The sequence below is a fragment of the Phoxinus phoxinus genome (genome assembly GCF_949152265.1).
Source record: "Phoxinus phoxinus genome assembly, chromosome: 3".
Lineage (NCBI taxonomy): Eukaryota > Metazoa > Chordata > Actinopteri > Cypriniformes > Leuciscidae > Phoxinus > Phoxinus phoxinus.
Window position 1 is genome coordinate 41,136,335 of NC_136878.1, and position 26,106 is coordinate 41,162,440.

General features: G+C 37.2%; 1 protein-coding gene across 3 annotated transcripts in view; it reads left to right on the forward strand.

Moving 5' to 3' along the window:
• Positions 1-1,719: 1,719 nt before the first annotated feature.
• doc2b (double C2-like domains, beta) overlaps positions 1,720-26,106 on the forward strand; it is a 256,275-nt gene continuing 231,888 nt past the window's right edge. For 2 of the 3 annotated variants that reach the window (XM_079608666.1, XM_079608667.1), the window contains exons 1-5: positions 1,720-2,119; positions 6,350-6,440; positions 6,635-6,778; positions 9,147-9,276; positions 23,157-23,243. In XM_079608666.1, coding sequence (XP_079464792.1) covers positions 6,364-6,440; positions 6,635-6,778; positions 9,147-9,276; positions 23,157-23,243 — 438 coding nt within the window. In that variant the 5' untranslated portion in view covers positions 1,720-2,119; positions 6,350-6,363. Of the gene's footprint in view, positions 2,120-4,032; positions 4,090-6,349; positions 6,441-6,634; positions 6,779-9,146; positions 9,277-23,156; positions 23,244-26,106 lie in introns of those variants that run through there. The other variant, XM_079608668.1, reaches the window with a different exon arrangement.

The following is a 26,106-nucleotide window of genomic DNA, read 5'->3' on the forward strand; positions in this document are numbered from 1 at the left end:
GTACGAGGACAATCCCTCTGTTTTTGTTCTGTTTGTAAGATATTGTAGGCACATGCTTTGCTGAATAAAATCTGAGATAACACTGACTTGTTTTTGGTGTTTTGTCTTATTAAAAACCAATTTCATGGTTCAAGTTTTTTCTTTCTTCTTGCTTCGTGATGCCTCTGATCAAATGTTGTTATTTGACTTCAATCTTACAGATCACGGGTAATAATGTAATTATGTAACATCCATTAGTGGAAAATAGAAAGCAAGGGATTCTTGGTTTGCTAGAAGCATGTTATAAACTGAAGTGGTTGGTTTTGTGTGGAGGGCATGACAGATGCTCTCAGTTCTGTTGAAGGCCATCTGGGCGTAACTAATTGTGTTTTCTGTCTATAACGGATTTGATGGCTGCCGCAGCCAGTTTACCTGAGGGTTGAGAGTTATTTAAGCATTTATTTTCTCCTTTATTACAGTTGAATATGCAACAGGACACGTTTGAGTTTTAAAAAATAATTTATTAATAAAACGGATGATTGATTATCTGTGTGGAACACAAAGGTTTTGCGAGGGAATGCAACGTTTAATGGGGTGACGCAGAGAACACAAAAGCATTGCCACGTACAGTCATATATCTATATCTAATATCTAATTTTTTTCTTCACCATGTCCCTTCATAGAACTCTGCAGTTTGTTGCTGCATGCATCCCAATTCAGAGGCTGCTAAGGCTGTCCCAATTCATTGTCCTTCATTTCCTGTGCAGTAAAGGATACAACAGATGAATCCTTCATGGCCTTGCCTACCCCAGAATTCATTGCACGCCAGTGACGAGTCCAACAGGATTTTTTTTTTTGGATACATTTCCGAGTTGCACTTTTAAATGCAAGTATTGGGTTTCAGCTTACTCAAATATCTTCTGATGTGAAAATAAAAAGTTTAAAGCAGTTCAAAATGTTGACATATCTTACTAAGAAGTGATTATAAACAGTATAGTTTATTATTATATACAGAAATATAGTTATATATACACACACACAGTAGTGCAAAAGTCTTAGAGATATTAGTATTTTTTACCAAACAATGGTTAAGCCAGTTATTTATATATTTTGATGTAGTGTGTCAGAAGGAAATATCAGTTTACATTTCCAAACATTCCTTTTGCCATTACTTGTAATAGTCCAGTGAGATTTTTGTATGAACAAGGAGTCTGACAACCGCTGAAGATCTGATCTCACGATTACCATATGTCCATTAAAATATATAGGGCTATTTGTGTTCAAAATTTACAATATACTTTATATTATTGGTGCATAGACCAACTGTTTTTTTTCCCTCATCCTATGTGTGTTGTCAAGCTCCTGTTGCTAAGATACCCAGGAGAGACACAGGCCTCATGGCAGGTAGAGAGTATTTACAGATGCCCAGAAAAAAAGAAAAAGAAAAAAAAGAATTCCAGGATTGATTGTATTGTGATTTAGAAATTTCATTTAAATTCATGCTTTAAAATTCTTAAGTATTTGTATTTATTGTCACAGGCACAGTGTTTAGTAGCTAATAATCTGGCGTCTACATGGTGTATTTTGTTTCCCGTTTTACCACGGAAGAAAAATTACACGCATTTTGACTTTTGAAGTAGGTTGTGTAATCCGTGGTTTTATTGAGCAGGACAATCCGCTAAAATACTTTTGTTTAAATTGAACATAAATAAATAAAAAGCCAACAGTTCACCATACTTCCTCTTTCTCATTGGAAACTCGCACGCGCCGCGTATATGTTATGTGCGCGCGTTTGCCCGGGAGCGAGCACGTGGTCAGCTCTCCAACATCTGCTGTGCCTGATAGGAACTGAAGGTGTGACCTCAGATTTTCCCGTCACACTCTTTTTACAGAGTTGAAGATAAACTGTACTGTGTGGCTCAAGTTCACAGCGGCCAACAAACCTCAAAGCACTCGCGCTCACACAATAAACACCTCTTCACACTAGTATCCACGGGATTTTCTGTGACACCTGCTACCTTTTGGCTTCGCACAACTTGAACCCTGCCTATGGGGGTTTGTGTCCGACCGCTGAACAGAATTTGTGAAGAACATAATAACTTCTAACTGTTGTTTCTAATGGAAACACCACGTCTCAAAGGTAAGGCTTGCACTTGCTGTGTTTTTAGACCATCTGTTTGTTATCATTTATGTTGTTTGTTTGGGAATAAACATTTGCTTTTAACAAAATCAATTGTCAAATTCACGGTTTTGCAGAGATTTTAAAGAAGATTTTCAGGATTGGATTAAACAACAAACAAGATATTAAACCATGTGAGACTAAACAAATTATGCTAGAGGTTTTTTTTTTCTCTCCCAAACTTCACTTTCTTTTCTGGGACGCTTCATTTCTAACCATCTGCTCTCAAGGTGTTTTTAGTGTTTACACGTGTGCTAGGAGAGTAATCATAATCAAGAAGCTGTAGTTCATCACAATAACCGTGAACATGGTCACTAGAAAATAATGCTATACTTTTATGTGCTTGTTGTTTTATCTAAAGTGTGCAAATAGAGTTTTATTGGCTTATTTTTTTATTGACTGAAATAATTCAAACAAGCTAATAAAACCTAAGTTATAGGGTGCATCTGATGGGAAATTTACCGCAAAGGTGTCACAGAAGCTCTCCTGAAGTGGCAATTATGTGTCTTTACACACTCAGAGGTGCATTAAATGCATTTACACTGCAACTTTACCTCCATATTGTTATACAAAGCCAGCTGAGTTAAGGCTGCTCTGTGCCTGCTCAAGCTTCAGCATAAAAGCCAGACTAAATGACGTATGCTCTCTGACCCACCTAAGCCCCTTGTAAAACAATATGCAGTTAAAAATGCTGTGTAAATTATGCATTTATGCCACCTTTGAGTCTGAGTAAAGAATTGCCTCTTCAGAAGTGCTTATGCCACCTTTGCAGTGTAAATTTGCTACAAGGGGCTTAGGTGGGTCAGAGCATGCATTAGTCTGGCTTTTATGCTGCATTGTGTCTTAACACAGAATTTTGAGCAGGCACAGAACAGCCTTAAAAAAACCTGTCTAAAGATGCCTTTGAGATACAGTTTTATGTGATAAATGCTTTCTTTACACTGCAAAGGCAGCGCATATGCATTTCTGAAGTGGCATTTAGGTGTCTTTACCCAAGGCATCTTTACTCCGACAAGTTAAATAAAAGTAAGAATGAATTATGCCTGCTCTGACCCCGCTCAGTCCCTAGTATCAAAGCATACAGCCGTAATCACTGTATCAATGCATTCATGCCACCTCTGAGCAGCATTAAATATATATGTAAAGTATATGTAAAGACACCTAAATGCCACTTCAGAAATGCTTTTATGCCACCTTTGCAATGTAAGTTTGGCATCAGACTAAGTTAAAATGTTGCTCTGAGGTAGCATAAATGGGTTTACACATCAATTACAACTGTATACTGTGTACTTTGTGGCTAGGTGGGTCTGAGCAGGCATAATTTAGACTGGCTTTTTATACGTCTTTACACAGAACTTTGAGCAGGCACAGTCAGAGCAGCCTTAACTCATCTTTGTAGTTACTAGCTAGCTGAGGGCATCAGACACTTTTCTTAAGGTTTGTATGAGGTCTTTGTAACTGTTGATCTACCATGCGACTTAATTGCATGACCTCCACTGATACTTTGTTTTCCACAAGAAGTTTTACAACGTAGTCGTCCTTTAATATGCTATTCTAAACGATTTAGTGCCTCTGCAGACCAAGCGAATGAGATTACTGTGATTTATATTGACTGATTTTTAAAGGCCAGGTCAATAGTAAAGCCTTTAGCCTCTAGCACCTTGGTGGCCTGTCTCCGTTTGGCTTCATCACAGTCACTCTTTTTGTTTCTTTATTCAATCACCGTAATCAGTGGAGGAGCAGGATGTTTTGGATGAAATGTGCTCTGGTCATGTGACCTGACCCATTGCAAGAGAGGCAGCGAACCTGATCCCAGATCAGTGTAATCAGGAGTTTCCTCCTCCTCCTCCGCTGCCTTGTTTCCTCTACTCTCACTTTCTTATGCTGAGACAAAGCCTGCAGTAACGCCACTTTGTCTGTCCTCTTGTAAGGTAAACACTCTTTCTTGACTGTCTGTGCCTGTTTTCTATCAGCATTTAAGTGGATTGAACTTGAATAGAATGCCTGAATGTTGACATCTTCAAAAAAGGTGCCTTGCCTGGAGTCAGAGACCTGTAGTTAATGTAATAGTTAGAGGTGTGTGTTTTTTCTTTGATATCCTACTGGATATCAGTCAGCGATTTTCTACAACGTGTAACTTGGAGTTTGTAATGAGAAAAGGGAATGTTTGATACCTCTACTCCTTCAAGGAAATACCAGGGTTCGCAGCTTTCAAGTTTTCTCTCTCTGGAATTACAGGTGTTGGTTTGAGAGGAAACGCTATACTGTGAAGTGTGCTAGTGTAACAAAGTAGTTTTTTGGAGCTGTTGTCCTCAGTGCCCGAGGCCTGTGCAGCAGAGCCAAATAAAGTGCAGTTCTCCTCATGGAAAAGTAAACAGACTTGCCCTGGTTAACCATAAAGGGGTAGATTGTATCTCTCTCTCTGTGTGTGTGTGTGTGTGTGTGTGTGTGTGTGTGTGTGTGTGTGTGTGTGTGTGTTAGAAAGGAAGGGAATGAGAGAATGTCAGGTAGATGCTTTAACTTCATGGGGTGGTAAAATTCCCTTTTCACAAGATGTAAAATAAATCTCTGATGTCCCCAGAGTGTGTGTGTGAAGTTTTAGCACAAAATACCCCACAGATATTTTTATATAGCATGATGTTAAAGTTGTCACTTTTTGAGTGTTTGCAAAAACACACCGTTTTGTGCCTGGCCCTTTAAATGCAAATGAGCTGCCGCAGAGGGCGGGGTTTCAAGAGCTCATGTGTGTTAGCAGCTGCGATTACCTCACGCAGACACTAAAATGACAGAAACTGTTCTGCCTTTAATGTTAAAACGGAGTCAGACAAAGATGGAGAGACTCAAGAAGAAGTGACAACGTAGAATGCAACAGGACGTCTCTGAATGGTTAGTTGATTAATTTATTTTGCTGATGTGAAGTTAACCATCTTCAATTAGCATATTCTGTCATGGTAATCTATATCTGTATAGGAACTGTTGTGAGATGCACACAGAGTGACTTTGAAAAGACGGATGCTAAAAGTTTGAGCTGACTCACAAATGTATTCTTATACAACAACTTTTCCTCTTCTCAACATGGACTGCGTGTTCCCGGGGGCGGGTTTATGTACATTACATTGTAGGGTTGGTGGTGATGTCATTAACCCCGGAGGAATGTCATGTAGTCCCTACCAGCCGTTTGTTGTAGTCCTTAACTTTTTCTAAAAGCATATATCTTCCTTTGCTTTGAACTTTGAGTGTTGTAACTTTGCAGATGTTGTTTATGCTCAAACAGCAACATTTCACACTAACTAAAGTTAGAAAAGTGAAATCATACTCAACCACCCCTTTAAATGTATGCATAATACAGATACAGTACATGAGTGCGTGGTGATGCAGAAAGTTTATGAATGCAATGTCAACATGACATGATGTCCCCATCATTTGCCTGTGATTTAAAGGAATAGGCCTAGTTCACTTTAAAATTTAAATTCTGTCATCCTCATGTTGTTTCAAACCTGTATGAATTTCTTTCCTCTGCTGAACACAAATGAAGATATTTAGAACCATTGACCCATTGACTTCCATAGTATTTTTCCTACTATGGAAGTCAATGGGACCCAGAAACTGTCTGGTTACTGACATTCTTCTAAATATCTTCATTTGTGTTCAGCAGAGGAAAGAAATTCATACAGGTTTGAAACAACTTAAGGGTGAGTATATGATGACAGAATTTTCATTTTGAAGTGAACTATTCCTTTAAGGCCTCTTATTAATAATTTATATAATGCATTTTATAAATAATTTCAATGTAATATCTGTTAGCCTACATCTGTTACAACTATTTGTTTAACTAGCATGTAACTCATCAATTATTTATTAAATGTATATGCAGTAGGCATACAATATTATTCCATTTAAGTGACTCTTATGTTAGACAGACAGCACAACATGTCTTCATGTTTGGTCTCAAACTCATTTGGCAGGTGTTGTGAGATGAATACTCCAATAATTGAGCCGCGTCCTTTCACTTTTACATAATTGAGTGTAAGCTCTATCACAACGAACAGACAATACCTGTCAAAGCCAATGAACGGCTATGACGTTGAAGGTGAATGCTATTTCATTCACCTACATATATCCTGACAATTACATTCTTAAAACCTATTACTCAATAAAATACTTGATTATTTTCATTCTGCTCTATTACAGCTCTACAGTGAAACATGACAGACACAATGTTTGGCAGTGAGAATGAGCAGTGGGTCTGTCCCAATGACAGACAACTAACGCTTAGAGCAAAGTAAGGTGTTTTCTTTATTTTTTTTATTCGGTTGCGCAAAATGCATTTCATCATGTCATTTGACAAACCGCCCAATGTAATGTGTGTTGAAATAGACAAGTCTTTTCAATGTGACATGTTTGCATTAACGATTAATTTCTCACTGATCTGATTCTGATGTGATTTTCTCTTGTATGTGACTGGATTCCACCCAGGTTACAGACAGGTTGGTCCATCCACACATTTCAGTCAGAGAGACAGAGGAAAGCTCAGGCAATTAAGAAAGCCGAGCTGGATCTCATCATGAGTGTCATCCACCGTGCTGAGCAGCTCGAGCTCATTGAGCAACACCGGATTGGGTGAGACTTGATTATTCTGCATCACATTTGTGCTTTTTTTTATGCCTTGTCACGTCAGATAAACACTTTGAGCCTGATGTTTGATGTTAATTCTGAATCGCTCAAAAAACATTAATTGATATTGTCAGGTTGGCTTAATGACTTTCTCGAATTGATTATAAACTAGATTTATGCCTCATGTTTTAAAAAGTTTGTTTAAAATGCCACATCAAAAAACATGACTTCTGTTTGAGGTCTCACAGGGCCTAAGATATATATAGTGTATTTAATACTTTCTTTTTTTCTTCTTCAAAAGTTTGGAGTCTGTGAGGTTTATCAATGTTTTTGAAAGTCGTCACTTAAAACAGTACAATTGTGAACTAGTATTGCAATTTAAAATAACTTTTCCAAATGAATACATTTTCAAATGTAATTTATTCTTGTGATTGCAAAGTTAATTTTTTTTGTAGCCATTACCGGTAGTCTTCAGTGTCACATGTTCCTTCAGAAATCATTCTAATAATAATCTTTATTTGTATAGCGTCCTTCAAAAGCCCAAGGCCACTTTACAAAGATAGGTTAGACGAACAGAACCAAATAAACATCCATAACAAAGCACAATAAACATACCAAGTGCTGAAGAGTAAAATACAGAGGTCAAAGTTAGGTTGGGATACAAACAAATAGCGGGATACAAACAGGACCTTAGGAATACAAACAAATAAAATATCCATAACAAGATACAATTTACTGACCGAAAGTTGAAGAATAATATTCAGAGAATTTTAAGAGGGTGTTTGGCGGATGTTTGGAGGAACCACATTCCACAACCTAGAAGCCACAACACTAAACACCTGGCACCCATATTGACCAGACTAAACTTAGGAGTGACTAACAATCCCGCACTAGAAGATCTAAAGGAACAAACAGGAGCATACAGTTGAAGTAAGAAAGATAAATATGAAGGACCAAGGTTATGAAGAGCTTTGTAATTGAGAGTTAGTCCCTTGAAGTTTATACGCAAGGTAACAGTAATCAAGGTGAGATGTGACAAAGGCATGTATAACAGTTTCAGCATCCTGCTGACTGAGAGAGGAGCGAAGACGAGAAAGATTTTGTAGGTTGAAAAAAAGCTATCTTTGCCACTTGACCAATGTGATTATTAAATGGAAGTGGAGTGGAGTCGAAGCAGAACATCAAGACTTCGAACTGTGGTAGAGGGGATTATCAAGTCATCATCCAAATCAGTGGACCAGGTGTGCGTTTCCCGTACAATGTAACTCGCTGCTTAACTGCCATAGTACAATGCATTGTTGAAGAAATCAATCAGCTAGTCACGACTGTTTCCCCTAAACCGTACTGTCGCAAAGTGGTCGTTCAACCACGCACGTGGTGGAGTCATAACTTCTGTTAATGAACCTGTTTGAGATCTGATTAATGCTAGATGTTTTGCTTTAAATTTCTGACATGACATTTGAGGACTATTTCTAATTTTTCTCGGTTATTTTTTGCTTTATTTCCAGATTCAATCATAAGTTCTAGAGCACATGCGCAGTCTTCAAAAACTGTGCTTTAAATCTCTTGACAAACTAAAAGCCGTAAATTACATTTGTATGTATTCTTCTAAATAAAAGATGCATATTGTGAATGTCAGCTTGCTTATTTGGCTCAAGATAAGGATTTATTGAGTCCACATGTCATGCAAACAAGAAACTATGCTTCTAACCACAGGTCGAGAGCTGTCGTTTCAAACACGCAAATTTGCAATGCTGTTTACGAATGTTCGTTGGAACTATGTTTTCGGGAAATACGGACTCATTGAACTGTGCTGATAATGACGGAACTTGCAACCATAGTTGGCTAATGATGCTTTTGGGAAACGCAACCCAGATAGTTTAGACACAACAGATTTAGAGCCAATCCGTATTACCAGAGTTCAATTTAAGGTGGTTTGCTTCCAGTTGTTAATAGTTGAAGAAACACTTAGGTGGGCTAAAATAAATCTGTCTTTAGCATAACAGTGTTAAGGCTGCTCAAGAAACATATCATATTATCAATGTTGAAAACTGCCTAATATTGTTGTAGGGTAACACTCTCTCTCAGGGTGCAATTCTCACTAATAACTAGTATTACTAGGATATCGGCTGTTTATTAGTACTTATAAATCACATATTGATGCCTTATTCTGCATGACCATACATCCCTTAATCCCACCCAATACCTAAACTTAACAACTATCTTACTAACTACTAATAAGCAGTAATTAGGAGTTTATTGAGGCAAAAGTAGAGATGAATATTTTTGTCCTTATAAAAGGACAAAAATATTTCACAGTGACTGCAGGTGTACACCTTAAGTTGATATGTAAAGGTGTGTGTGTGTTTTTCAGGGGTCTAGTGGAGCGCCTGGAGAACATGAGGAGGTCTGCAGTGGGAAATGGCCTTTCACGGTGTCTGCTGTGTGGAGAGGTGTTTGGTCTTCTGAGCTCTTCGCCCGTCCTCTGTTTGGACTGCTGCATGGTACAAACTGGTCTAAATGATCTACACATGTTCTCTACCTCTCACACTCACTGCTTAGTCATTTGCAGTAACTATCTTTGGGCTCATGCAGTGATTCTGAGACGCCACATAGTGTCAGCAGAGAGCTGTATCTTCTAGGAGGGTCTGAAAGTAATCTATGCATACAGGAAATTTGCATTCTGTGCACAGTACATGTGTATACTATAGGGTAACATGGGGGAAGATGCCCCCCTTAAGAACTAAAATATTTAGATATAAGTTTAGCATGTGCAGGATGATGATGCATCAGCAAATGTGTTATTTTAGAAACATTTACTAATTTAGTTGTTATAGCACAAAATGTAAAATATTAAAAGAAGGGTAAGAAGCCCCCACCCCGTAAAACTTGACAGAATTTTGTGTAAAATTATTATTTATAATTTAATGTGTCATTTAATATATAAAAAATACACTATTCTATGTAAAATTTTATTTTGACAATAATTGATTAACCAATGACAAACAAAGCAGAATCCTTGTAAAAGAGGTTAATCTGAAAGTTAATATTATTGTATGACTTGTATACAGGCATATTTTCAATTGAAGATATGTCATAATAGTAACACTGAGAAATCAAATTGAACTATTTCACTCAGTTAACCTGTAGGTTATAATAAAAGTTAAGATGTCTGAAATCTACATCTAATGTGATAATAAATAATAACCCCAATAATTACTGCATTAAATATATACTGCATTAAAAAAGTTGGAAAAAAACCTGAAGAGCATGCATCATGTGTTCCCTCAGGAGTTTAAAATGGGTTTTCAGTATCGTGGTTTTGGATTAAGATCTGTGCTTAGGGCAGACCAGGATGAACCACATTATTTTTATTAGTCAAATGGGTTTATCTGTACAGTATTCCTTCTTTAAACATACTTATTCTTTTAAAGTAACACTAGGTTACTTTTCTTTTTTTTGCTCTCGGGGTCCCCCTACAGTTGGGAAACAGTATTATCCTCTACTACTGTCGTAAACTCTGTCATGCACGTGCATTTGTTGACAACCATGATAGCCCTGAACACTGTAGGAGTTCACATGCAGGTGTTCTGCTTGCGTCGCGTGTGAAATGTCTTCATCCAGGTACAGTGGCATATATTTCAGCATGTCATGATATGAATATAATTTCATGTTTTTTTTTTTTTTTTCAAACGACAAATGATCGCGATGCTCACGTTTACAAGCCAGCGTCATTATAGTAGCCTAGTCTATTGGTTACCGTTTTACTGAATCTATATGATACTTCAATGCAATGTTTGAGTGGTAGATATAATAACCATATCGTCAATATTATAATATCAAGCTACCATAGATGAATCTGCAAATTTTACAAATCGATTTGCATTATAGCTTGAGGCAAGACAAATAAACAAATATCACAGACATGTTAGGTATCCTAAAATAGCCTATTATTTTGTACATCTTATATATTTACTTGCAAGAATGTAGCCCCTATCAAACTTGTACACGCCGTTTAGACATAGGCTTTCATTTGATATTTGAAAGTCCGCATCGGTCGAGCATAGGGTTGCCACCTTTGATTTGTGAAAAACCGGGACACTCAGATTATTATTATTTGTTGGGGTCTGAGTCTGAGTTGTAGGTTGTAAATAGTATTTTCTTTGACACTGGTGGCTCATCCGACTTTGTTGTGTTATCCTGATAGACAGTGGTTATCCTCCTCGTCCGTCTCTCTCCCCATTTCACACAATAGATGTAAATAGACAGTTTTTAAAAAGCTAGCTAGCAACTAAACTCACACTGTATCATCTTTGGATGTGTGTTGATGCGCGCGCGCGACCGACCGACCGACAGTACAGGCAGTTGCTAGGCGATAAGTTGAGCTTCCAATCAAATAAAAGTAAACGCCTGGCATTGGCCAATCCACTGTTTTACCCGTTTTTACCATGGTTTTTACCCGTTTACGGACACAGGATTGGATGTACTGTACACAACTATGAAGAAAACACAGTAACAGTAGACGGAAACGGTTTAATTTGAAACCAGGAAATTCTACTTTAGAAGTACATTTTCACAAAAAAACTGGACAATTCGTGTCCCGGGAAAGAATATGAATTTTCTGGGACTGTCGCTCAAAAAAGAGAATAATCCCTGGAAAACCGGGACGGGTGGCATCAGGCACCCCTCCTCCTCATTCAGCTCACGCCAGCAAAGAAACAATGTTGATCCTCGTTCTGCCTTTAATGCGATCACTTTCTCGTTTCCTCTTGTTGCTTTCCTCCGACAAAACCTTTGCTTTCTTGCTTTTCTGTGCTGCTTCGGCCATGACCATAACATTTGGCAAACAAACGCTAGTTTGGCTCGCACGTCCGATTTTAAGGAAGTGACGTATATGCCGTAAAGCAGTCGAATTTTGTAGTTCTCTTTGTTCGCCGGTTACTACCCGAAACCCGAAGTTTAAAAGTACGATTAAAAACGCTACATACCCCGTCAGGCTATGGCAGACGTGTCATTCAACCTATTGTAAGTTGATGTACCATCACAAGAGACTTGGAAATATATTATTAAGGTTGAAAAGTTACCTGGTGCTGCTTTAAAATGCATCATACTTTTGTGCATCAATTTAGAAAAGCCATCAAGCCACAAGAGGGCAGTGTGTATCTTATAAACAATAGTTCACTGTCATTGCACATTTTGGCATCAGACAGATACTTTCCACTGAACTTTGGGATTACAGTTTGTAGTTTACTTGGAGACAGACACACACTGTGACTTGACACAGGACTAAGGAGTGCTAAAGACTGAATGAGGTCCTTAACAGCAGGTCTGTGCCAGTGAGGAGAGAGCATCTGTTACAGGGAGCCTGAGCTCACATCACTCCTGCTCTCTCATGACCTGTGATCATTCTCACCAGCTGCTGTTTCTAAACCTCACTGGAATCACAGTGGAGGGGAAATTAATGAATTGATCATTATTGTTATTAGATTGTTATTAGATCACGCCTCTGTGTTCAGTCATTATATTACAATCTGTTTAATAGATGTGTGTTGATCATATACCATATGGATCTGATGCTGGGTTATTGCTGAAATTAGATTTGTAGTGAACATGTGCTGCATTACAGCCTTCTATGGTCATCCGAGTGGCTTTTAGCAAGTTGATCTTCTGATTTGGATGGTTGCTAGGCTGATTATCTTCTGATTTGGATGGTTGCTAGGCTGATTATCAGCAGTTTTGTCATCGCCAGGTGAAAATCATAACTTTTTGCTTTATAAAGTATCATTCCACTAAGAGCTGCATGTTTTGAAGTACAAATTGTTGAGTTACATGCTGAAATACAATACTTGGGGTAAGAAACAAACTATGACTGAGTATGAGATGCACAATGTATCTGTTTTCAGCTCATATTTGAGTTTTTTTTTTAATTATCTGTATTGATTGATATTGAGCATGTACAGTATGCTCAATTGATCTATTTTTACATTTAGATTACCTTTGCTGTCATCTAACACTCGCTTGCCTTTAATCTATAAACACTAATAATTTAATTACGAACACTAAGTGCAATCTTTGGAATCTCAAAATGAATATCCATTTTTATACTGTACATTATAATCTTGTGATGGCTAAATTTAATGATAAAAAGTTTTATAATAGAAATAATTTTCAATAAAATCATTTTGGTTTGTAATATCAGCCATTTTATTGGTTAGCTGCCTTACAAATAATCATCAGCCTATTAGCTAATTAAATTTGGCATGAAACAGTTGTTGTAGTCTTGTATTCCCTGCTGTGACATTATATCAGAGTGAAACCGCTTCTTGAACAATAAAAAATGTGTGCCGGGAATTGATTTTGTCCAATCGCAATTGATCAGATGGTTTGTCATTGATGGATCTCATGTGAGTGACAGGTTGTCCCGCCCTCGCGCCAGTAAACGCATTAAAGACAAGAGATGTCACTGCAAGAGGGAGGCGAAGTTATTTTGATTAAAGATTATGAGGTTCATGCATTTGAAATAATAATGTGCACAGTAGTAATATGCGGATCGCGGTTATATCCGTAGACACTGCGAAAGAATGTTTATTGTTGACAATACATAATCACATATTCCAAACAGGATGCGTTTCCTTTTTGGAATATGTGATTGTGTATTGTCAACAATAAACATAAACATTCAACATTTCCATTTTGTAGTGCGCATCATTCATTGCGACATTTAAACTGATTCTCGTGTTTAAGAATCGGTTTTCTGCTTGACAAATAGGTGTTTGTTTGTTCAATTTTGAGCTTATAGTTTCCACTGCAATTAGCAAAGAACATACATTATATCTGTGAAATAGGAATGCATTGTAATAATGTTAATCTTATCCTGGGCACAGAATGCCAAACCTGCTCCTCATCTCCATCATCTTCTCACAGTCTCTTTATCTTGAACTGTATCTCCACCCTTCTAGAGCTGAGATTTGATTGATACAATCTTTTGCAAACTGATTATTTCTGTCGGTCGTTTAAAACTTCTATCGTAAAAGTTGAGCTACTTGCATCTTATCTTGTACTTCATGACCGATGATGACCGTGAGGTGAAGCTCCGTGCTGGAATTCGCGCTCGGCTCGCAGTCGCAGCTTCTTGGAACATTTGGCCTGCCTACAATAAGGGTTTAAAAAGGTTGTTTTAGCTATTGTGCCACAGAAGAACCATTTTTGGTTCTCAAAAGAACCTTTCTTAGTGTGAAGAAAATAATCTAAAGAACCTTTTGAAAAATGGAAAGATTCCTTGGAAGGTTCTACCATCGATGCCAATGAAGAACCTTTATTTTTGAGAGTGTACTTTGATTTGATTGGTCTCAAAACATTTTGACATTGACAAGCTGTGTTAGTCCGCTGAAGCAGCACGTGGCGATATGCAAAATCATTGCAGCACCAAAGTAGAGTTAATATTAGGCAATTATTTCACAACCTTCATTATACACTTAAATTACTGAGGTCCAGACATGGAGGACCTCAGGGGTGGGTACGGCCCTGATTGGTGCATCTCTAATTCCAATTAATTCTGGTTGGGTCGTGACCTGTGGGTGGATGAGATAAATCATTAATGTGTTGATTTTTATAAAGACACGCAACAAACGTGCATCACTCTTTTACTTTCATTTTCAACCACAACGTAGGCTATAGGTGTGTACGACTTGACGCGGCACTACGCAGACCGTTCATGACATCGATATATCACGAGAGCAGACAGCTCTGTATACTTTCTAATCACTCTCGCAGTAGGGATGAAAAAATTACCGGTTTCATGGTAAACCACGTTAAAATGTCCTGACGGTTAGTATTATCGTTTAAAGTTTAATTATCATTAAAACTGTGTTTAATTATTGCGATTTTGGAAACTCAAGGTAAATCTTGTCCAGCCAGCATCAGTTTGACTCGGGCGCAGTATGCAATGTTGTTGTTTTTTTGTTCGGTGGAAGGCAGTGATGGTGCTCGGGAGATTTTTTTTTCAGCCTTTTAAAGCCCCATTCACACCGCCAGCGTCTTTGTCGCTGTATGTCGCCAGTCTCTGTACTGTGAAGGCTCAAAAGAAACATATGCTGTTGGGAGAGTGTTTTAATATTACCACAGCAGTGTTCAGTGGATTAAATCATTTACTAGATTAACGATCGATCAATCAACAAATTAAACTCGCTCATACTGTCATAAATTACTAAAACGTCATTCGAATTTGACAAATAATAAATTTTCTTGTCCCTAATAATGTCAACATAATGCAGGCAGGGTATACTGTAAAATGAACTGCAGCAGTGCTAAACTTTCATCATAAAATCACAATGAGCTCCACCGAAAGTCTTCTTTCCTATTGGTTGTCGCTCGCGAAGATCTCTTCTCATTTGCATAGTTGAAATTTCTGAACTTGTCTCGTGTCGCTTGACACGCCCACATTCTGTCGCCAACGGTCACTGTCGCTCACCAAATCTGAGGTGTGGTCATATTTTGGCTTTTACAAAAGTCCTGAGGGAAACCTGTCTGCAGAACATGCAAAAAGTTGCTGCAAAGTCATCTTCGTGACCGCCACCTACTGTTGTATAGCGAACGCATACAAGTTAACTTTGAACTCAAAACCAAAACTAAGTCTGGGAAATAATTGGGCATAAAATATTGTATTGAGTTGAAATACAGTAGTCAACATTTGAAGTGGATCAAAACCTTTCATCAAAGTTATACATTAATTTTGAACAATACCTGTTTTTGTTTTAGGACAACTTTGATTCACTTTTTTGATCCACTTCAAATGTTGACTACTGTATTTTAGTATCTCACTTGCAGGGAACTACACTAACCTTTTCCACTGGTGGCACTTGCGCTACTAACTTTTTCAGTTACTGGCGCAAAACATGATTTGGTCGCACAAATTAATTATAGTAAGCCGCTCTGGATAATAATGAACAATAATGACACTGTATTGCATACAGATGTGCTTTTTATTTTACTTGCCATCTTTTAAACCACATGCCGCCTTCTTTTCTTTAACATTGGTTGGGATAGATTTACTGCAATAGAAAATACAATACACAATGTGCAAAATGAATTTTTGGATTTCAACATGCTATGGTTGGCACAGATGGGCAGACTCCTGAACTCTTAAAATAAAATAAATATAATCCATAAAATAATATAATAATAGATTTTCAGCAGCTATTGACTATTCGGTATTAAAGATACAAAAAAAAACAATGCATATCCACTTCACAATTAAGTGAAATATAATAAGCAACAAATAAGGCTATATTATAAGCTACATTGAACTTAATTATCAATTCAGATTCCTCACTTGCTCGGTTTGCTTGACGCCGAAATGCAGTGGGGAGTGATGCTGCGTCACGGGATATGTACCGGTCTATACACTTCGCGTGCTTCATACTGTCATTGTGAAGCTTCAATTTACATGAAGCTGCGTTTACATGGACACTTATAATCGGATTGACAGCTCAATCGGACTAAAAAATCTTCATGTAAACACCTTAATCGATCGGATTGAGCTCGATCCGAATGAAATTTCGATCGGATTGAAAGGGGTGGTTTATTCCTTTTGTAATGCGATCGAGAGAACACGTCAACACTTGATCGGATTGAAAACCGAAACTGAAAGGACTGCGCATGTACAATGACGTATGACGCGCGGAACGAGCTGTTCTTCCTGTTGAATAAAGTGTCATATAAATGAGTGTCCCGTCATTCTAAAATTCTCATTTCACTCAGCGCCTGTGAAGTGAAGCAGGACAACGTCCCACTAATTGTTTTGGATTCTCATCCACAGACGACTGGTTTTGGCCGCGAGGAGGGGCATTTTTACTGCGTGATAAATATAAGCAGCACGGCAAAACGGTTCAATGCTTATTGTCTCCAAATCATGACCAGAGACGGATTAATATTACGTCTGCTGTTTAAAACAAAGAACCAATAGAGGAGAATGGTTATGCGCGAACAGCGGGAAACGTGTGACATATAAACGCGCTCATCAACCCGATTACTTTATAAGTCGCGGGGCTGAAGCTAACTTTGTGTTGAATGCTCAGAGCACGTTATAAAACGTATACTTAAAATACACATTTCTGTTTTAATAAATGCTCATAGTAAATCATAGCATATTGCCTAAAACATAAGGTAGGTACAAAAATAATCAGTGATACATTTGCGACCTATTAAAAATTAGGGTCGCAATGGCATTTCAAAAGGTCGCATATGCGACCATTTTGGTCGCAGTGTAGTTCCCTGACTTGTAATTAACACGAATTTTCCTCGAAGAAAAGTTTGCAGCAAGTGGCTAGCCAAGATGAAACAAACATGTTCAAACGAGACAATTAAGGTTGACATTTAAGGCAAGGCAAATTTATTTATATAGCACATTTCATACACAATGGTAATTCAAAGTGTTTTACATAGAAGAAATTAAAATAATCAAAAGAAATAAGAATAATTAAACCAGTTTAGAATAAAAAAATAATATAAAATACAGTGCAAACAGTTGGACGAACAGTGGCGCAGTGCTCATTCATTAAATGCACAGCTAAACAGATGTGTTTTGAGTCTGGATTTGAATGTGACTACAGTAGGAGCACACCTGATCTCTTCTGGAAGCTGGTTCCAGCTGCGGCTGGCATAGTAGCTAAAAGCGGACTCACCGTGCTTCGAGTGAACCCTTGGTATTTCTAGCTGATGTGATCCTAATGATCTGAGTGATCTGTTGGGTTTATATTCAGTGAGCAGATCTGCAATGTATTGAGGTCCTAGGCCATTAAATTATTTATATACCAGTAATACTAATTTAAAATCAATCCTAAATGTAACTGAGAGCCAGGGTAAAGACCTGAGGACTGGTGTGATATGTTCATATTTTCTGGTTCTGCTAAGGATCCCGGCAGCAGCGTCTGTATGAGCTGCAACTGTCTTATGGTCTTTTTGGGAAGGCCAGTGAGGAGTCCATTACAGTAATCCACCCTGCTGCTGATGAAAGCATGAACAAGTTTCTCTAAGTCTTGACTGGAAACAAAGCATCCAATTATTGCAATATTTTTCAGATGATGGTATGCTGATTTAGTTATTGCTTTGACATGACTACTGAAGCTAAGGTCTGACTCTAGAGACACACCAAGATTCCTGACTTGATTTTTAGTTGTTTGACCTCTAGAGTGAAGGTATGAGTTCACCTTGAGAACTTCATCTTTGTTTCTAAACGCAATGACTTCAGTTTTGTCTTTGTTTAACTGAAGAAAGTTTTGGCACATCCAACTGTTTACTTCATCAATGCATTGGAACAGGGAGTCAATGGGGCTGTAATCGTTTGGCGATAGGGCTAAGTAGATCTGTGTGTCGTCTGCATAGCTGTGGTAACCAATTCTCGGTTCTTTCTCATTATCTGGCTCATTGGAAGCATGTACAGGTTGAATAGGAGTGGCGTAAGAATTGAGCCTTGAGGAACTCCGCATGTCATGGATGTCCACTCAGACTTATGGTCTCCTATACTCACATAATAACCTCTCGCTTCTAAGTATGACCTGAACCATTTTAGGACTATCCCAGAAAGCCCCACCCAGTTTTCCAGCCTGTCAAGAAGTATGTTGTGATCGACAGTGTCAAATGCAGCACTGAGGTCGAGTAGTACCAGCACTGATAATTTGCCTGTATCAGTATTTACCGTAAGCGAATATTGTTTATTATCTTTATGAGCGCTGTCTCTGTGATGTGATGCGATCGGAAGCCAGATTGAAAATTGTCAAAGTATCCATTTTAGTTTAAGAATTTGTTCAGCTGATTGAAGACAACTTTTTCAATGATCTTGCCTATGAAAGGAAGATTTGAGATCGGTCTATAGTAGCTTAATATAGTCTTATCCAGATTGCTCTTTTTCAGGAGGGGTTTGACAAATGCAGTTTTTAGGGAGTTTGGAAAACTTCTAGAGAGAAGTGAGGCATTTAACACTTCTAGGAGATCTGCTTCTAAGCTGTTCAACACACTTTTTTTAAGAAAGATGTGCAGGGTGATGTTTTAAGGTGCTGTACGGTTTCTTCCAAAATTTTGCCATTTTCTACAATTTACTACTTTCTCAGGTTGTGGTCTGATTTCTCTGACTTCAATGCAACTCAAGGATGTGCTGATCACCTTTCTGATATTATTGATTTTCTCAGAGAAGAAAAAAGCAAACTCACTGCACTTGCTGTCTGAGAGCATTTCACTGGGAATCTGGCTTGGGGGGTTTGTCAATCTCTACAGTAGCAAAAAGAGTGCGTGTGTTTAAGTTGCTGTTTATAATATTTGAAGAAAGTCTGTCTAGCTTTGCCTAGCTCCATATTGAAAGATGGTGTCTTTGGAGATGTTATAATGGACTACAAGTTTGGGATAGTGTAAGGGATAGTGTGTATTTATTGTACACTTATTAGAGTTTTTTTTTTTTTTTTTTACCTCAGAAATAATTACAGGGACATCAAATATTGAATTGAGATTGTTTTAAAATCATTCCTGTTTATAAATCCATTTTGTACAGTGTACAAAACAATCATCCAGACAGGATGGTGACTACAACAATATTATAGTATTAATACTAAAGTCCTCTTATTTCATTTTCTATACAATCAAAAACTGAAACGCAAGACGGCAAGTTGCATTTAAATGAAACTAGAGAGTGTCTGCGGTGATAAGACATGAGGTGCGTTCCGTTCGACCGTAAGTGGACTGCGAAGTAGACTTCACAGGGTATTCCGCCATCTTAAGTGAAATTCCAATCCGAAGGGAGTGAACATGTTCAGTTCGAAACCAACCAAATCAACATTTATTTTCATATTGAATGAAGTCACAGTACAGCTTCAAATCTGTTAAGTCAATTAATAGCTGCATTAATTTTAGTCATTATAATTGTAATATGAGATTTAAATTTTTCATACAGTTTCATCTCTATGTGGTACTTTGATGTCATACACCGATTGGTCTGCGCAGCGCTGCATCAGGATGAACACACTAGTCTACATGTTTGAAATCTTCAAATAATAAATATGCCTAGAGCACCTCCTACTGGTCATTATATAAAACGCAAAGAAAAAAAAAAGCCTACATGAGAAATTGCTTTATTACTTAAAGGGATAGGTCACCCAAAAATGAAACTCAGGCTGATTTTTTTTTTTTTTTTTTTTTTTTTTTTTATCATTTGGATTTCATGGTGACTAAGTATGACTGTTTCAGAACAGGTTTATTTTTTCCCAAACACTCCAATTATACTATTGTTCAGCTAAAATAAATAAAGCCCCATCCCACACTCACTCCATTGGCTGAGGTTTGCAGAAGGCCGCCTCCAAGCTTTCTGATTGGCTTAGACATGCAGGCTGCAGTCAGGTAAATTTTTTTCATTTACAGAGCCTGGAGCTGTCACAGAGTGAAGTGCGATTTCTCAAGACACCCATTTCAGTGATATCTGTCAGGCAGTAGGGACATTTTATGCGTGGCATTAAACCGCTTACAGCAGCTTTAAAGATGGCTCTCGCTCACAGAGGGATCTTTAGAAGTATTTAACGGAAATTGAACAGATTTTTTCTCTCTTTTCCTCCCTCGCTCACTCTATCTCAAAGCAATTTTAGTATATAGAAGTTCTGCTGAAACTAAATTACTTGCACTTCAATCTAGTGTTTGTCTTCTATCACATAAAGCCTGATTAAAGGTTCTTGCTCTTTTTTATTACTACGGCGTATCACAGCCCTCAACTTCAAATTGATTCTTAAAAACCAAGCCGTCAGAGTCTACAGTAATATCTCCCACTGTAATTTAATTTTAGTGTGGAGGGGACGATGCTTCTCACAATCTGCACGATTGCAGGGTGGACATGTTTTTACTTCTACATATAAAAAATTTCATTTCCAATTATCTTGCAGGTAAACTTGGCAAATCAAATGTAATCTTAAAAACAACTGTTAAATAACAGTGATGCACAATACAACACTTTCCTGTATGTTGTTTGAAGCACATATTTATAATGTAAATATTTATAAATATGTCCTTGTTGCACATTACATGTAGTTACTGTGTAATAACTATAAATTGTGCATAATTGCATGCTGCAAATCCAAAATCAAACCTCAATCCTAACCCTATAGTAAGTACACGTAGTTAATTAATATTACTCGGTACCTAAATGTATAATTACAGTGTAACATGAATACCTTAAAATAAAGTGTAGCCTAAACCTAATAAAATAAAGATGCATAGCATACAGATGGTAATTTAAAAGAACTATACAAATAAAGACACAAAGAGCATTACAAAATATACAATATCAGGAAAACTTCATAAAACAAACACAGAATACTCCATAAAGTGTAAGATCCAAAAACACAATAAGATTTATTAACAAAGTAATTAATCAAGTCTACAAAAAAAATTATATTTCAAAATAGACACAATTATGGGCAGACTGTTCCACAGCATTGGAGCCTTCACTGCAAAAGTTATTTCACCATTTGTTTTATATCTGAATCTTTGAACAATTTATAACAAGAATAAGACATCTGACTTTTTCATGAGGTCTTAAAGGAACACTCCGACTTTTTGGGACTTTAGCCTATTCACCTTATCCCCCTGAGTTAGATAAGTCCATACATACCTTTTTCATCTCCGTGCGTGCTATAAGTCTGTTTGACGCACCCACCGCTAGCCTAGCTTAGCACAAAGACTGGCTGTAAATGGTTGCAGCTAGCATACTAATCCAAATAAGTGACACAATAACGCAAACATTTTCCTATTTACATGTTGTGATTTGTATAGTCACAGAGTGTACAAAAAACAGTCACATGAGACACAGACATATTTTAACCGTATAAATACTGGGAACTATATTCTCTGAAGGCGAAGCACTGCTACTTGGGCGGAGTGATAACCGCAGCACCTAAGACGCGCTCTGAACGAACTCTCTGCTCCTCACCACGGCGCGTCTCAGGTGCTGCAGTTATCACTCCGCCCAAGTAGCAGTGCTTCGCCTTCAATGCTTAATATAGCAATAATAAGATCTTAAAATCAACCCGAAAATGAACCGGTAACCAAAGTAAAGAAGCTAAAACTTGAATGTATATTTGTTCTTTTTTAATAAATTTACTTGTACTACATTTAATTTTCTTATGTTTGCAAATAGCTTTTTCTAGTTTCAAGTAAAAACAAAAACGATTTAGCTAAAAGACTAGTAGTAGGGTACTAATTAAGATGCTGTGTATTCTATTACAGTGGTGGATTGTAAGAAAGTATTTTTACTTGTTACTGTACTTATTTTTACTTTTGTTACTGTACTTATGTCCATTTTTCAAGTATGTACTTTATCTGGAGGAATCTTTGAGGACTGTGCAGGTTTGCACTACACAACGTCATGAAGATCAGGCCTTTCCTAACTGAGCATGCAGCACAACTTCTGGTCCAGGCCCTGGTCATTGCTTTGCTTGATCACTGCAATGCTTTTCTGGCTGGACTTCTATCATGTGCAATCCAGAACGCTATTGTCTTCGAGCCCTATAGGGCCCACGTCACATCTCTCTTTATCTCTCTGCACTGGCTACCACTCACTGCTCGCATCAAGTTCACTCGCTCTTACAAGTCTACATCCCTACCAGAAGCCTACGATCAGTCAATGAGCGACGGCTCGTGGTACCATTACAGAGAGTCACAAAATCACTCTCCAGAACGTTTTTGTTCAGTGAACGAATTTTCGTTCAAAATTTATTAATCAGTACTTTTTACTATTATTACTTGGGTATATTAATAATCAATTATTATTAAACTTTTGCTCGAGTAAAATTGAAAAGGAGTACTTGATACTTTTTTTGGAGTAATATGTACTTTTACTCAAGCACTTGATTTGTGTACTTCATCCACCACTGTTCTCTCTCTTTAAAAGAAAAAAAAAAAAGAAAAAAAAGTATTTTGATATATCGTGATAGGGACTCAATTAGTCATTAGGAGAATCACACCGAGATGGGACACGGAAGCAGTAGTTGGCATGCAAGATGGGAATTTAAAATTGGGATGTGCAAATAACGTGTCTAAGACCTTGTTTCAAACAAAGGTTAATAAAAGCAGTCTAAAACTAGCACTGTGCTGGTACCAAAAGCAGTGCCAACTCTTCTCTATAATCATTGAGGCCGGAGTTTCACTGCACTCAGACAGCGCTAACAATAACCTTTTCACTTCACTCCACAGTCCGCTAACTAGGGCACCTTTCTACCAGTGACAGTAGCCATTTTTCCCATTTATATAAAAAAAAAGAAAAGCATTTTTAAAAATAATGTAATCTTATTTTACAATAGTTATCAGCTTATTTGTTTGACCTGTTCTATACCTATGCATGTTTGTGTTGCAGAAGGTGTGCACCAAATGTGGAATCGAGACACCAGGCAGTCAAAAAAGGGCTCAATGGCTTTGCAAGATCTGCAGTGAACAGAGAGAGGTACAGTACTACACATGTTTTCACTTCATGCTAAATGACCCCATTTTTTCTTTAGAAGAACTAGTTGTTCAGATGTTAGAACTTGGATGAAGAATACCAATAATAGAATATGAAATATTCCAAGACATTTAATTTCTATACTGATAACCAACACAGTCTCAGACAGACCGCCTACAGTCTGCCCACTTTCTGACCATCTAAAGCAAAACTGGGAAGCACTTGTGATAATCTCAGTCCAAAGGGATTTCCTGGTTGCACTGCAACTCTGGAGTCTAGGTTCTGAGGTTTTTTATCACAGAAATGCTTTTTATCATATCTGGTGACCAAGACTATGGCAGTGAAACTAAATACAGTATGTGTTGCACACAAATATTTAGCCATTACTTGCAAGTATTGTGGGTTAGTTCAAATCTACTTTTAGTACGATTGTTTTAAATGCGTAAAACTGCGCAGCACTAACCCACCAAATCATTTGACAAATAGTCACATATCAGTAACAGGCTAAAATAGCATTACATTTCACGTTCCTTGCAGCTAATCAAAGTTGTTCCTTGTAGTCTGATCAAATGTATAGGTAATACAAAAATGTGTTAGTTACTTCATCCGTGAACATGATTCGTGAATTCCATACATCTCTGGAATGACATCTCCCCTTGTTCCACTCTCATTCATAGCGTCATCAATCTTTACCTTTGTTATTGTTTTGAAAATGCGACCTCTTACAATATTTACAACTTACAATATTGTGCCTTTAAGTGAACGAGTTGAGAAAGAAATCGGATGTGTATCATTATACTGGATCTGTGCGTGCATGGGGTCTTAGACAACAGCTGGTATTTATTGAACCATTGATCCGTTGAACCATCATGGGATAATTTTGTGAATTTAGTTTTAATTAATTAGGTTTAGTTTAGTTCTTTCTCCACAATTTGTAAGCATGAACATGAATTTATTTGCAGGCTTTTAAGACATTTCACATTTTTGGAATATAGAGTTATTTAAAATGGAGACAATCTATATAGAACACAATTGAACCTCTTTTTTTCTAGGAGTGCACCAGGTTGTTGTTGTTATGAGGAAAACTGTGACTTCAAACCCATTGATATTTCAGTCAAATGGTTTCTTACGGAGTACACAGTTCTTTTCCAGAATAACCTACACTTATAAATTTGGCTTCATTATATGTACTGTTTATGCCTATTTTTGTACCCCCCCACACACACACACACATCATGAACACTTTCAGCAGCAGAACAGCAAAAGTGAAAATGATGGATGACAAAGGTTATGACACCAATAATGAGATAAGTAATGAGTAGTCACAGTAAGGTGAATCAGCCCGTATTGTTTGTGGTCAGACTGATGTACTATTGGACATTAATAAGAAAAATCTCATCTCTTTTAAGAAGACTCCTTCAAGCTTGTGGATAAATTAAATTGCTGCCTCTGTTGATTGGGATTTGTGTGTGTGTGTGTGTGTGTGTGTGTGTAAGGTTCAGGTTCATCATAAAAGGAGGAGATGAAAGAGGAATCATTTTGCCTTCTAACCTCAGACAGTTCAAAACCACAGGCAGAATGTAATGCAGCCTAAAACATTCAGTGTTATGTCGAGTGCATTAAAAATCAATAAATACAAATAGCTGATTCAAGTTTAAATTGTGCTCCAAGAATTGAACCACAATGCAATTGTACGGACGTTTTCTGTCAGATGCTTTAAAGGAAAGTGTGATACTTGGTTTTCCTTCATACGGGTCCATTAAAACATAATGTGCAGTTAATTTTTAGTTCAACAAAACTGCACCTGTGAATAAAATAGGCTTCATTTCCAACTCAGAGCTGCAAAATGTGATCGAGGCTCCATGAGGAAGTCAGCTGCTGGCAAACTGTCTCATCACAGGTTAGGCAGATAATAGAGGCTTGTTGTCAAAAAGATTGTTTCTTACTGGATTTGGAGACAGTTTTGACACTTCTGTCACTGCTCTGCCTGATGAGTGCTCTAGGTTTGCAATTGAAACATTCTTTACTTTTCTTTATTCGTGTTTTATCTGGAAGACATGACATCTTCCTGTTCCATGTCAGCTCAGGCTTCACTTGCGTTTTCACACTTTGGTTTTAGAAATTCTAACTGTACTAGTATTTTTAGTAGTGATGGTGCGTGTTATATTTCAACCTAAAACACTTGCCCTCATGTCATTCCAAACCTGTGAGACTTACTTTCTTATCCAGAACAAATGTTTCAACTGTTTTTGTCAATACAGTTAAAGTCAGTGGGATCCAAAACATCCCCATTGGCAATTGACTGTAGACAAAAAAAAGCTGATTTTTTTTTTTAGCTGATAATAAATTGTAATACATTTATTAATCAAACTTATTTAATCTTATTTAAACTTATTTATTTAAAAGAAATAGTTATTTACAAACATTTACATTACTCATAAGGCAGTTTATATATAAACTCATTAATGATGTTTCTACTCTAATTTTTTTGACTAAATATAACACTTAATTGGTGGCTGTAATAACTTGTTTTTGTAAAGGATTTATTCAAACATTCTTTAAAATAATAAAGACATCACTAACAGGTTAAGTAAAATATAATGAATGTGTAATATAGTGCATATTGCACTATTGGACTGGAGTTGAAAATTAGCAGTAGCTATAAACTCTTTTTGCATAGCATCAGTCACAGACTTGTTTTGTACTATGTTTAATTGCAATGTCCATGTCAAATAAATGAATAAATAAAATAAATAAATAAATATATGTTTTGCACATTCTCCTCAATTTTTTTTTTTTTTTTTTTTACTGTCTATTCATGGTTGAAACACTGATTTTCATAATTATTTGTTAACAAACAAGTATT